We start from the raw sequence: 12,403 nt of genomic DNA on the forward strand, positions 1-12,403 counted from the left end.
AAGGTCAAAGACTTGATGAAATCTAGTAAAAATTCATTTTTGGTGTAAAACAGACATTTAGGTTTGAAAGAATTCGACTTCCCCTGAGGAAAAAGTTCACTGAAATCAATTTAAGGAGAGATCGGGATGCTAGAAAAATAAAAAGACTTCAGATGAAAAGCAAAAAGGTGCACATTTAGCATCTATAAATAAAACTTTAGGATTGTCCTTTGAAGCCCACCCCCTCTTTCAGTGAAAATCACATCCTAGTGACTTTGCAGTCACCAAAACATGGCAGGCCTGTAAATCTTTGCATCTAAACCTTTTTTTCTTGTTAGTATAACTAGGACCGCCAAACAATAGACAGCATTATAGGTAAAAGGATATGTCCAATTTCCCTCACTACTCCCTAAAACTCTATATAGTGCAGGACTATCTAGTGCCCTGCATATTAATGTAATTCAGACATGTGCTCACAACTTTTTTAAATTTTAAATGGCAACCATGACGTCACCTAATAAACCTAATAAATATCAACATTTTGGGAAGACTGTTGAAAAATCCATTGTGGTCTCATGATGAACTTTGGGATTATTTGTTTAAAAATAAGTACATACATTTTTTTGAAATAAAAATGAATCATTCAAACGCAATGCATTGTGGTAAATATTTGCTAATCAAGTGAGCATACATAATGCACTATAGTGCACTACAATGTGCGTTCGCCATTTTGTAGTGCTGTCCGAATTTACATTTCCAAAATCGAGTGCCCTCGAAATTTCCCAGAAGTCTCTGCGAAAAACTAGTGTGCATTGATGCTCATTAGATCGGCGAATATAGACCACAATGCATTGCGTTGGAAACAATTTTTGCCCAAAAAAAATGTAAATGTATTTTTTAATCAACCATCAACGTTCATCAATCTTTAGAAGACAGTGGACTCATAAATAATCGTCGCAAAACGCTCATATTAATTAGATTTTAACTTCGTGAAATTAATGATATCGTATCCACCGATTGAAAAAAGTGAGCATGGTGTCCGAATTGCTTTTAAAATTCAGGACACTGCATAGTACTGCAGTATGTGGTTTTTCAATAGATCAGATTAGGGTGGGAATTCGGATATAGCCAGATTCAGACACCACGGAAAAATGGCGAACTCCCTACACACTACTATGTAGTGAGTAATGCGGGAATTCGGACATAACCAGCGTTAGCAAGAACACTAGCTCGATATATTGATGGTAATTTGTATTAGCTTTAAGAGGAATGAGCTTATTTGGTGAATTAAGCTCAATTACTTCTCAACAATAAGCAAATAATATTTGGTAATTCAAGTGTTGCACAGATTTTTAAGAGAAGTGTGGCAAAGTTTTTTTGAACTAAACTGATTTGAAATAAATAAAAGGTGCCACCTTAAACAAAAAAGTCTGATAGAATTGACCTCTTCACATTCTCTGTTTGATTTAGTTTTTTTCTTTTTCCTAAAACGAAACTATTTTACATCACATGAATGTGAAGCGAAATACTTTTTGCAAAACATTTCTTTTTTATTTTAGTTGCGTTTTAAGGTGGATTTGCAAAATGCAAAGGTTGACAGTTGACCGCAATTTTTGGCGGTTGGAAGGTAGTTGGCAGATACGTTAAATAAATGTTATAAGGGTTAGTAAATTTTTAAAAAATGGTTCAAATCGTACAGAAACTACATAAAATAAGGGTAAAAAGAAATAAAAATTCTGGTGCTGGATTGTAGATAGATTTTTAAGTGTTTTTTTTTTATTAATATTTTTATTATTACTATGCATATTTATTATCTCAGAGAAAAAGACCTGAGAGAAAACTGACAAAGTTATTCCACTGGATTTTCTGCAATATATTCAATTATTTATGATACAACTATTATCACATAATTCAAGCATATATCATATACACATATATATCTAGTGAGAGAATACTTCAAAATTCAATAGTACAGTTGTATAGTACAGTAGCAGTAGGGTGCATTTTTCTTTCGGTTTAAAGGAGAAGTATAACAGACAGGTGGTTGTGTGTAAATGTGTGTGATTTATCAGTACACATTGCAAAAAAAGAAAAGGAAAAAATCAACAAAAACAAAATGAATAAAATACAAAGAAGGGTTATTGGCAGTAATGTATGTTTGAGGTGTGTGTCTGTGTGGCGTTTGTGTGTTTGCCCGTGTGTCAGGTGAAGGATCAGATCAGCACCATAAAGTCCAAGAAACAACATCTACGACAATAAAAGGGGTTAGAACCAGAAAGGACTGTGCAAGTTTGTGTCTGCATGCTGAATACTTCAGTCTCTGCGCCATCGGTGGGGGGGGCGGCCCACCCACCCCACAAACCAGCGGGTGTCAACCCCTCCTGGATGGGACGGAGGAGTGCGGCGAGCGTCCACCCAAGTGACTCTGGAACCTGCTTTCAGAATCCTATTTTTTGCTGTCAAATACCTCCAACATCTGCTCAAATCCAGCTGTTTAGATGGCTAATTGCTTCCTGTTTTTTTTTTCTCGTCTACTACTTTCTTTTTTAAAAATATTATACATCAGATTTAAAAAAAGAGCTCACTACTAAATAAACAAACATAGCTGGCAGTGTCGATTGAGCCACACCTCTGCTTCAGCGTGTACTAAAGTGGTGGTGAAAGGTGGATTTTAATTCTCAATGGGAGCCCCTTGAATCAAGTTTGAATGACTGGTACCAGTTTCCATGTCTTTTCATCTTCATACTTTAAGCTACTTTCCTTGGCAACCCTTGTTTACAATGTGAATAACATGAGCATCAGCTTTAAAAAAAAAAAAAAAAAAAAAGGCCACAACTTTGTAAAGTTTTGTGCAGATTTAACAAACACATCAGGGTGTCTCTGCTTACCGGGAAGTTGTTTTGGCAAAGAGAGCGCAAAAGAAAAAAAGTTGGACAACTTTCACATAAGAGCCCAATATAAATAAACTATAATTGCTGCAACGCCAAATTTTGACACAAAACGTTACCTTCCGAAAAGATCAGAGGTCATGCGACGTGTCAATAAAAGCTTTTTGCTTTTTTAAGTAGAATATATTCGAAGTGGCCTTAAGTTTTTTGGTTCAGGGGTTTACGTTTTGTCCTTAAAGAAAGAAAGAAAATCAAAGCATTATATTGATAATAATCCTATTAAAATAATAATATGGTTCTTCAACCTACTTCAGAGGGCTGGTGCCATAATAATATCATCAAAATTATACAATTTACCCCCTGCTGTTCCCATTGGTCTTGACACAGACACCAGTGGTTACTAAGATACCTCGCCTTGGCTCGAGTTGCAAAAATACCTGATTCAAGCGTGATACATTCTGTGTTCTAACTCTGCCTTAGACCAGCCGTTAAAAATAGATTGTTTGTTTGTATGTTTGTTGACTAAACAGCGAAGAGGAAAAAAACTGTGTCACTGTGACTGTCCAGCAAACCCCCTCCCCACCCCCATATAGAAAAAATACAAAAGATGATCTCCAAAACTCTTCCTCCTGAATATCTGCTTATAGAAAAATATACAATTATCCTTTGTCAAAATCTCCTCTGGACAAAAGCCCTCCGCTTCCGCTATTTCCTCCCCCTTTTCAAGCCTTGCCTTCCGGCCATGTTCAAAAATATACAGGTATTTTATTATATTTATAGAAAAGGATCCCCGTTTTGACTTCTTCTGGTTTGTGTCCACGCCCGAAGCAAAAAAGAAAAAAAAACGTGAGATTCACTGGTTTGAGTTGGACGTTGGACTGTTTGAACTGGCTGGAGCGGCGACTGGAATGCACTACCTGCAAAACTGCCATGTGGCACCAGGAGCGAGCACGGCGCCGCGGGTGACGGGAGCCGCTGAGGTGATGGTTCCGTTCATCGTGGATTTGGCAAAGTGGCGTGTGCAGAGCAAGTCATTCTGGATAAAACGGCGTCACTTTGCTCCCCTGAAGCACGGCGGTCACTCCAGAACATGTGCCGGTGTCACAGACTGCAGATCTACGTCAGCCCCCCCCCCCCCTCACTGCCACTTCATCTAAAGTGCTGCTGTTGTCAGATTGCCTTGTACCCTTTTCTCCTCTTCCACCATAAACCCGTCTTCCTTACAAGTCTCCGTGGCGGCTCTCGTACTTGTTGATGATGTTTCGGCAGCGGCCCAACTCTTTCCTCATGTCGGCCACCTCCTGGCGAAGGGCGGCGTTCTCTCGCTCCAGGAAGGCAGCCCGCACCGAGATCTGGTTCTCCTTCAGCCGCCTGGCATCCCGAGAGCGCTTGGCCGCCTCGTTGTTCTTCACACGCCGGCTCCAGTACTTCTCGTCCTGTCGGCGGCCGCCGTGTGCCGTGTTGGGGTGTGTGGTGATGAAGGTGAGGGGGGGAAAAGAAGAAGTCACAGGGGGAGAGAGCGGGATGAGAGGGGTCAGTTGTGATGAATGACAGGATGATACCAAAAGAAAAGGAGCAAAAACAGCTGAGGAACAACACAATACTGAAAGTGCTGTCGTCCTGTCTGAGCGCTAGCTGCTTTAGCGCCCGTCGCTAAATGCTACTTTATATGTGAGTGTCGTTTCCTAAAATCCACTTATAGGGGAGCTGAATATTTCAATAAGCCTTATATTACATTTTTTATAAAATTGGGAAAAAAGATCAGATTTAAAAATGAGAATTATCTTTTTGGGTGACGATTAACCAGTAATCAGTTTCTGAACCACTGTAACCACAATTCACGTCATTTGAACAGAATCTTTTGCGTCAGAATCTGTTTATTATAGTTGCATATCAACGCAAAGCTGCATTTTTCTATTTCAGAATCCGTTGGAGTTGCGTTAATTTCGTACACAGTTGAAGCATTACGATGATTCAAGGAAACACTGGAGCAAAAACTCTGGAGTTCAATAATTAAGGAAACTGTTTTGGAGACAAGCCACCGACTGTCAAGTTCTTTAAGTTAAATAGAATAAAGTAAAACTTTCATGTGTGGCCCTGATTCAAATATATTTTTAAGTGCCTATTAAACATTAATGTGAGGCAGCCTTCGGTCCCGGACATCATCTCCTCAGAATGTACTTCATATGCTGCTGATCAAAGAGGGCTGAGAATAATTTCACACATGGGCCACATACAGTTTCCAAGAAATATATAAAGGGATAGATTTAATAATTATGACTTGTGGAATCAATACATCTCAGTGACAGCAAAATCAGTGCTGCAGATGTACTGCTTTACAGTACAGGGGGGGGTAATATGCTTTCTAATAAGGATAAATCCTTAAGATGAAATGTAAACTTATCTGTTAAGTATTTTGTTGCTAAATCTTTTTCATTTAAAATAAATATCTGCCTTTTTATTTTCCCTTCTACTCAGAGCCATTGGGTATGTTAAGGAGAAGAACCACATCTTTAGCGCAGGCCACACATCATTTTTCCCAAAGACTCATACAAATGATTAATGGGAGCAACAAGGAGTGCAGGTGAGCGCTTCCGTCTCTCCATAAATTACAAACGCCTCAGGAGCTGCAGCTGCTCCGCACTGAACTGTGAAAGCACGAGTCATTGATCACAGATTCTCCCATCCTGCAATGGGCTGAGTGTGAAGCATCTTCAGACCCTCTTCTGAAGGTTTCCTCAGCTTCACATGAGTCCAGGACCTCTGCCTTCAGGGCCTCCGACTAACTAACTGCTTGGTTTAACTTCTTAAAGTTTCCTTTTTTTTCCTGATTAAAAGAGTTTTAATTTTTGTCAATTCGTTTTTTTTTTGTTTATTAAAAAATACCTACATACTGGATTTTTAAAATGTTTTTCTATGTTCCCTGAAAATCCCAAAATAGTTGGTAAAAGGGTTAGCAAAAGAACAGAAGTGGATTGTGGGAGATGTAGTACCTTCTGCTCGTCAGGAACCAGCATCTTGCGGGCCTTCTTGATCATGGGCTGAGGTTTCAACTCCTCCTCACTGAAGCGATGCCGCCGCGGGTCGAATGCCTCCTGCCCCGGCACGCTGGACAGCGCCAGGTCCGCCGGGTCGGGGTCAAAGTTCACCATGATGTCACTGCTGCCATTCACGGCGGCTGGAGGTCCGGGAGGGCCCGGAGGGCAGGTAGGGGGCGGCGATGGGTCCTGGGGCACAGCCTGCCCACCTGGGATAAAAAAAAAAAAAAAATTGGTTTGTGGTGTTTCTGTATTTTTTTTTGTTTATTAATCTAATGTTTTAAACAAATACAAAAAGATGGGCTGGAAATGTAAGATATTAGGCCCTGAAATTCCTTGACAGTATGAAACTGATATTATTTTAAACTTGCATACATTCTAATTCAAGAAAAAAAGGCAATTCTTACATACAAGTGACATATATTTATCTCAAGATCTGTTTTTATTTTGTTTAGATTTTTCTGCAGAAGATGCAGTGATACAAACCCACCACCAGGGGTAGGTGTTGAGCCAAAATCAGCAGGGATCAGGCTCTCCATGAGGAAGGACACATTGCTTTAACCCAGGGATCGGGAACCTATGGCTCGCGAGCCATATATGGCTCTTTTGATGGTCACATGTGGCTCGCAGACAAATCTTTTATGATACTTTTTTTTTTTTTTTTTTTTCATTAGACCAGTCCTTCTCGTGCGCGATGCGATGCCAGAGGCGCGCAGTAGTATCGGTGCTTGGGGAGAAAAATCTGCACCGCATATCAGTTTACTATTATCTAATTTTTCTCAGAGTTTGTACCAGCTGGAAACCTGTGAATTGCCGTGCCTAATACTGCGCGCTCTTTCAGTTGCGGGGACGGGAGGTGTGAAGAAGAAAGCAGAGGGTTGGGGGGAGGGGTTGTGGGGACCGGCAGCAGGTGAATCGCGCAGGGATTGTAATAACGTAAAACCCGCTACCCGTCACTCACTGCAGCGTGTGAGTGTGTGTTTGGCTCCACGTCTGCATGTGATCAGTCTTTCTCACATCTACAGAACATTCAGACCTAAGATCACATTTAAAGTCTCAACGCCTGCATGAAGCAGAAACTCACCACGTATCAACCAGACTAGACCATCTGCAAAACTACCACGAGAAATACTCATCATTTATTAGCAACAGCATAACGATGTTATTAAAAATAATCCACACACTTATTGTACTTTAAAAGTGTTGAAATTACATCAATTACACATATTCATTTTTATATTTAGTTTTAAACATATTGTCGCGGACTGATTTGGGCTGGGTGGCTGTTGGGCCGCGTTATAAGTTCTGGAGTTAAATGAACGCATCAAGCAGAGATCTGATTGGCCCTCAGTTCTGTCGCTCATTCTGTTGTTAGGTAGTTTGGACCAATGGGGTTCAGCTATGGGCCGAATAAGGGAAATGGGAGGGCTGACGCGGCAGTGAGGGAATATAAAGTTGGGAGAAGCGCTCTCGTCTCAGGGGGAGAGATTCAGGAGTTGCTGAATTAATTTTACGGCGTTTGTTGCGGTCTACAGTAACCAGAATAAAGAACCTTAAAAGAGGTTAAGTCTCCGTGCCTCAGTGTGGGGAAGGGACACTAAATTATTGTATGGCTCTTTCGAAATGACATTTCAAAATATGTGGCGTTTATGGCTCTCTTGGCCAAAAAGGTTCCCGACCCCTGCTTTAACCCTTTGAAAGGCTCAATGTGACAGAAATACATTTATATTAAAAGATTATGGTGGTGGGCATGCTTTTTAGATTTTTTCAAATCTCAGGAAATACAAAAGTTGAGGAAAGCTGGGTGGTCTCCTGCATCCCGATATAGACTGTGTGTGCAGTAACGTAAAAAAAAATTAAAAAGCGTGAATTGAGTGTTTCTTTTCCCCCCATTTCTGATACCTGAATAGACCTTTTCTGTCCTCCTACTGAGCAATCATCACGTCAGGGATAATTGTGGCAGCGTTTCAGATTGAGACATTTCAGAGCTGGAGGCTCAGAGCCACAGATTATAAATAGATCCAAAGCTGCTGACCAATACCAGCCAAAGCTGTTGAGGAAAAATCTATAACAAAATACACAGATTCTTGCAAACACTCCACATCGTAAAAACTGGTCTGGGATCCTATTAGCGATCAGGTCTGCCTTTTGAACCCAAACAGCACGCCGCGAACTGATGTGCCGCTCGCCGCTGCTGAGAGCTGTCACTCATCTTATTAGGAACAGCAGCCCCTCAAGCTCGAGCAGACCTCCACAGGCTCGGAGACACTGGAGGAACCGCGTGACAGGCAGACAGGGGCGGGGGGCGTGGCGTCTGAGCTGAGGGCGTCACAGCTGACTTGGTGTGTTCCTGCTTCGGTCCAGGCCGCCGTAAACAAACATCACATGATGTTTGTATAACAAATCCTGTTTTGTCTCAGCCATCACACGTTGGCTTTGTTTGTCACCTCTGCTGTCTGCTTCAGGAAAGACAGACATACCTGATGAAGGAGAGCTTTGAGAGAGTGACGGGACACAAACGGGCCCAAAAAAATCAAGTTTCCCACACTTAAACGTGGAAAACAGGAAGCAGACGGATGAAGAAGAGCAATGAAAATCCAACCTGGAGTAATACACGATCCATTTGCAAATAAAATACAAAATAAGCTGAATGTGAAAGAAAACGTAGGAAAAGCAAAAGATCAAGAAGGAAAACCGATCCACAGTACAAAGAGAATCCACCTTGACAGTCATGTTGATTCTGAAACTGGAATATGAAGCTGCTTCCTCGTTATTTCATTTGAAACTCCAGTAACTGCCTGATCAAACTCGTTGTTTGACTGTAATTACGCCTTCAAGTCTTTGTCTGTATGAGCGGTGCATGTTTCAGCACACATTAAGCACGGCTCACATTTATTCACTAAAATGCTGCCTCCTTCATCCATCTATGCATCGGGTCCATCTGCCATGCCATCGGAGGAGCGGCTGTCAGCAGCTGGACCGCCCTGATCCTGGTTAAGTCTGCCCAAAGCCTCATCCTGATAGCAGCCTTTTTGGGCTTAAAGTTGAAACGCGTCCAGGAACGAGGCTCAGGCTGCTGCTGCTGGGTAAACAGCCGCTTGGTGCGGGTTGGCCTGGCTTCATTTCCTGCTTGAGAGTCAGGAGACAAACCTGCTCAGTTGGTGTAAAAATAATCATTGAGTGAAGGTGAAGCAAAACCAGATATTGAATGTTCCCGTAAATCAAATGACCACTGGGGGCTGGTTTTCCTTTTCCCATAGACTCCCATGTAAAACAGACAAACTCTGCATCAAAAATAAACTTCGTTTTAGAAAATAATATTGTTTTTTTGTTTTATTTTCAAATTATGTCAACTAGAGATTGGAGGGTTATAGAATAACTGATAGCTTGACACTTTATGAAAAAGAAACACACACCTGCATAAGACAGTTTTTGGTACACGCGTGTTCATGGGAATGCTGGGAATCAGGTCACATCAGGTGTGAGCCCTACCTGGAGTCTGAGCCACATTCAAGAAACAAAACTTCACTGTCTGAGAAAAACAAAATTCTACGTATTTTCTTAAGATGGTGAATTGGTCATTTCTGACGCCTTTGGGTCTGTAGGTACATTGCAGAGGGTAACGTGGGATAGAGACCTTTTTAAAAACACATTCAATGTTTAGCTGTCTTCAAAGTTTGGTGTGTTTTTCACCAGACGTTAGCAAGACTGGCAGCCGCCAAAAATCCCCAAATCGGAAGATAGCTCTAATGCTACGTTCACAGCAGGCTTGGAAACGCGCGTTTGAGCGACCGCTTCCAAAGAAAAGGCTATATGCACTGTAACCTGCATACGTTAAAAACAAGTTTCTATGTCGGTTTTTGGGCTCTACATACATAACGTGCGCTGAAAGTTAAACCAGTTGAAGTTTAACCAATCAGGGACTTGCATTCGGTAGTGACAGAAGAGCCAACCGTTTGAAATGAATAATAGTAGTTTGTGCCTGGCCCGAGTTATATGACACCAGCTCTATCGGAATGCAGCTGTGAAAAAGAAAGATTTGCACCTTTGCGACATTTCGCGTTAAGGCCTCTTCCAGTATGGGCTGGTATCAGGTAGCAACAGACCAGCGTGAACACAATGTGCTAAAACATCTGCTAAAAACCCACGTTTAGTGTGTTCTTGAACGCGCCACACATGCCCTGTGTGTAGGAATGTTCACATCTGTTTCCTGTCCTTCTGGACTCAGGTTAGCGTTCAGTCAACCCCACCGTCAGTTCAGAATAACTGCACCAAATCTGGTCTCAGTATTTATTAAGTGGGTGCATCCAGTCGACAGACTGAGGGTCAGTTAGTAAAAGGAAAAAGTCTTAAATAACAAAATAAAAGTCTGAATTGGAAATATAACAACACGATTGATTTAGGGATTGAAATATTTCTGATACTAATGTTGGTTTTATTTACAGTCAGTTATCTCATTTGCTCTGAGTCAGGGGGAGTGGCCTGAGAGCCAAACAAGGTTGATGGGGCAGAAAAGACAAAAAATATTGCTGTAAATGTTAAATTCAAACGTTATGGCCACATCAACCACTGGTTTCCATGCATTTGGTTGGAATCCACCTATTTCTTGATATAATTAGAGGAAAATATTGTTTTCTGATATCCAAAATTGACTCATTTCCTTTAAAAACAGCTACAGAAACATGTCAAATTAGCTAGAAGGCCTTCAAGTCCTGAACCCAGAGTGTTAATTGTTTTTTCTAAAAGACTCAATATTATTTAATTTGTTTTTCCCTCTCTGGAGCTCGTACCGCGTTCCAGTGTTTACCCAGTCATGGGGAGAGATATCAGCTGTCGTGGGCTGAGACGCCCACAACCGCTGAAAATAGACAGCTTGAGGATGAGGAGTCAGGTGAGCAACTCTTCCTTTTCACTAATCCACCATGTGTGCTAACTATAGAGCCTCCTGATGCACCTACACGACACACTGAAGGTAATAGCTAGCTAGAAAAATGAAAAGAACTGGAACCACAGAAACCATGTGAGGCGTTTTACTAATCTACAGACAGATATTATTCCACTGTTAGCTGCTTTTGTACCGTTTTATTTTATAAATGGTAACATTTTCTACATTGTAAGGAAGAAAATATAAGTGAAGTGAAAATATAAGTGAAGTAAATATAAGTCATAGTCATTTAAATATAAAAAATGTAGTCATGTTAAAGAGAAAATAAGAAACAAATTGATTTTTTGTTTTTGTATAACCAGATCCACATTAAAAAGAAATCAACAACAGGATGTGTGAAAACTTTTTCCAGCTTTTGTTTTGGTAGCAATAAAATAGTTTAAGTGCAAATTTCTTTTATTTTGAGTAAAAAACACAGAATATAAAACTATAACGAAAAAACTGGAATTGTATGACGTGTTAGCTGCTCTGTTTGAACCGTTAATTTTACATAAAAGTCCCATTTTGATTCAAATGAAGGCCTCCAACATTGCCATTGGTCCATAGCAACCATACTTTGTAGAAGTTGCAGCCTAATGAAGAGAGTTAGAAACTTTTGTCAAGTTTGAATAGTTTCATAGCAACTAAAGTTTAGATTTGCAAGGTTTCCTTAATAACGTTACACATGTAGCTCCTCATAAACTGTCAGGTTTGTCGTTGATCAATTTTTCACCATAAAGTAGCTACTTTGCTTCACCGAAGCAACTTTTAACGGCCTTTGTTTCTACGTTGGGGTCATCTAAGGTCAACTCAGTAGGTGTGACCTCTCAAGATCAGATTGGAAAGCATTTGACAGTAAAGTTTTTGTCTAAACTGTGTGTCACAGAAGTGTATCTGTATTTCTAAAAGTAAAAGGATTTCCCGGCTCCAAAAGCTGCTGATGCATCACGCAGTGGGCGGAGCCACAGATGTTCTTTGACCGTATCACTTGGGATCAGGGGTGTGTGCCGATGTCAGGAGTTCTTTGAAATCCTTGTAAGAGCGCAGTTGTTACAGTAACCATTGCTGCTGGGATCATGTCTCGCTAAGCCGGTTTCTGTGGTGGTTGGCACGGAGATGAACCGCAAACTTTGCCAGCTGCTGTTTTTTTATTCACACACTTTGTTTGGAAATACAACACAGACGTGGAACGTGATCTGGGAATCATGTTACGTAACAGAGGTTCCCTCTTTCTTTAGTCTACTTTCAGGTTTCAAGTGGAAGAAAATTCACTTATTTAGTCTGGAGCTACAATAATTAGCAATGAGATGATAAATAAACCAGAATCTCTTTTGATTACCAAATTATTTCCTAATTTTGTATTAAATAGGTTTAAATGTAATGATTCAATGCTGATTCAACAACTTTACAGGTTTTAAGGGTAAAAAACACAAAAACAGGTTTAAATATGTCTGATTTCTTTAGCATTAAAATAGGAATTTTACATTTTTTGATCACTTATAATTTCAAGAGTGTTTGGAGCAAAACAGACGTGTTTACAGAATCGGCTAAACATGGTTTATTTGTCAACCTCC

General features: G+C 40.6%; 1 protein-coding gene across 2 annotated transcripts in view; it reads right to left on the reverse strand.

The window, feature by feature from the left end:
* Nucleotides 1-1,733: 1,733 nt before the first annotated feature.
* The window catches only part of dbpa (D site albumin promoter binding protein a), a 34,916-nt gene continuing 24,246 nt past the window's right edge, over nt 1,734-12,403 (reverse strand). For both annotated transcript variants that reach the window (XM_078955351.1, XM_023959908.2), the window contains 2 exons: nt 5,861-6,114; nt 1,734-4,303 (listed from right to left, as the gene is read on the reverse strand). In XM_078955351.1, the coding sequence (XP_078811477.1) occupies nt 4,088-4,303; nt 5,861-6,114 (470 nt within the window). In that variant the 3' untranslated portion in view covers nt 1,734-4,087. The remainder of the gene's footprint in view (nt 4,304-5,860; nt 6,115-12,403) is intronic.

Source organism: Oryzias latipes, chromosome 11 (assembly GCF_053564925.1).
Source record: "Oryzias latipes strain Hd-rR chromosome 11, Olatipes_Hd-rR_3.1".
In the NCBI taxonomy this organism is placed as follows: Eukaryota; Metazoa; Chordata; class Actinopteri; order Beloniformes; family Adrianichthyidae; genus Oryzias; species Oryzias latipes.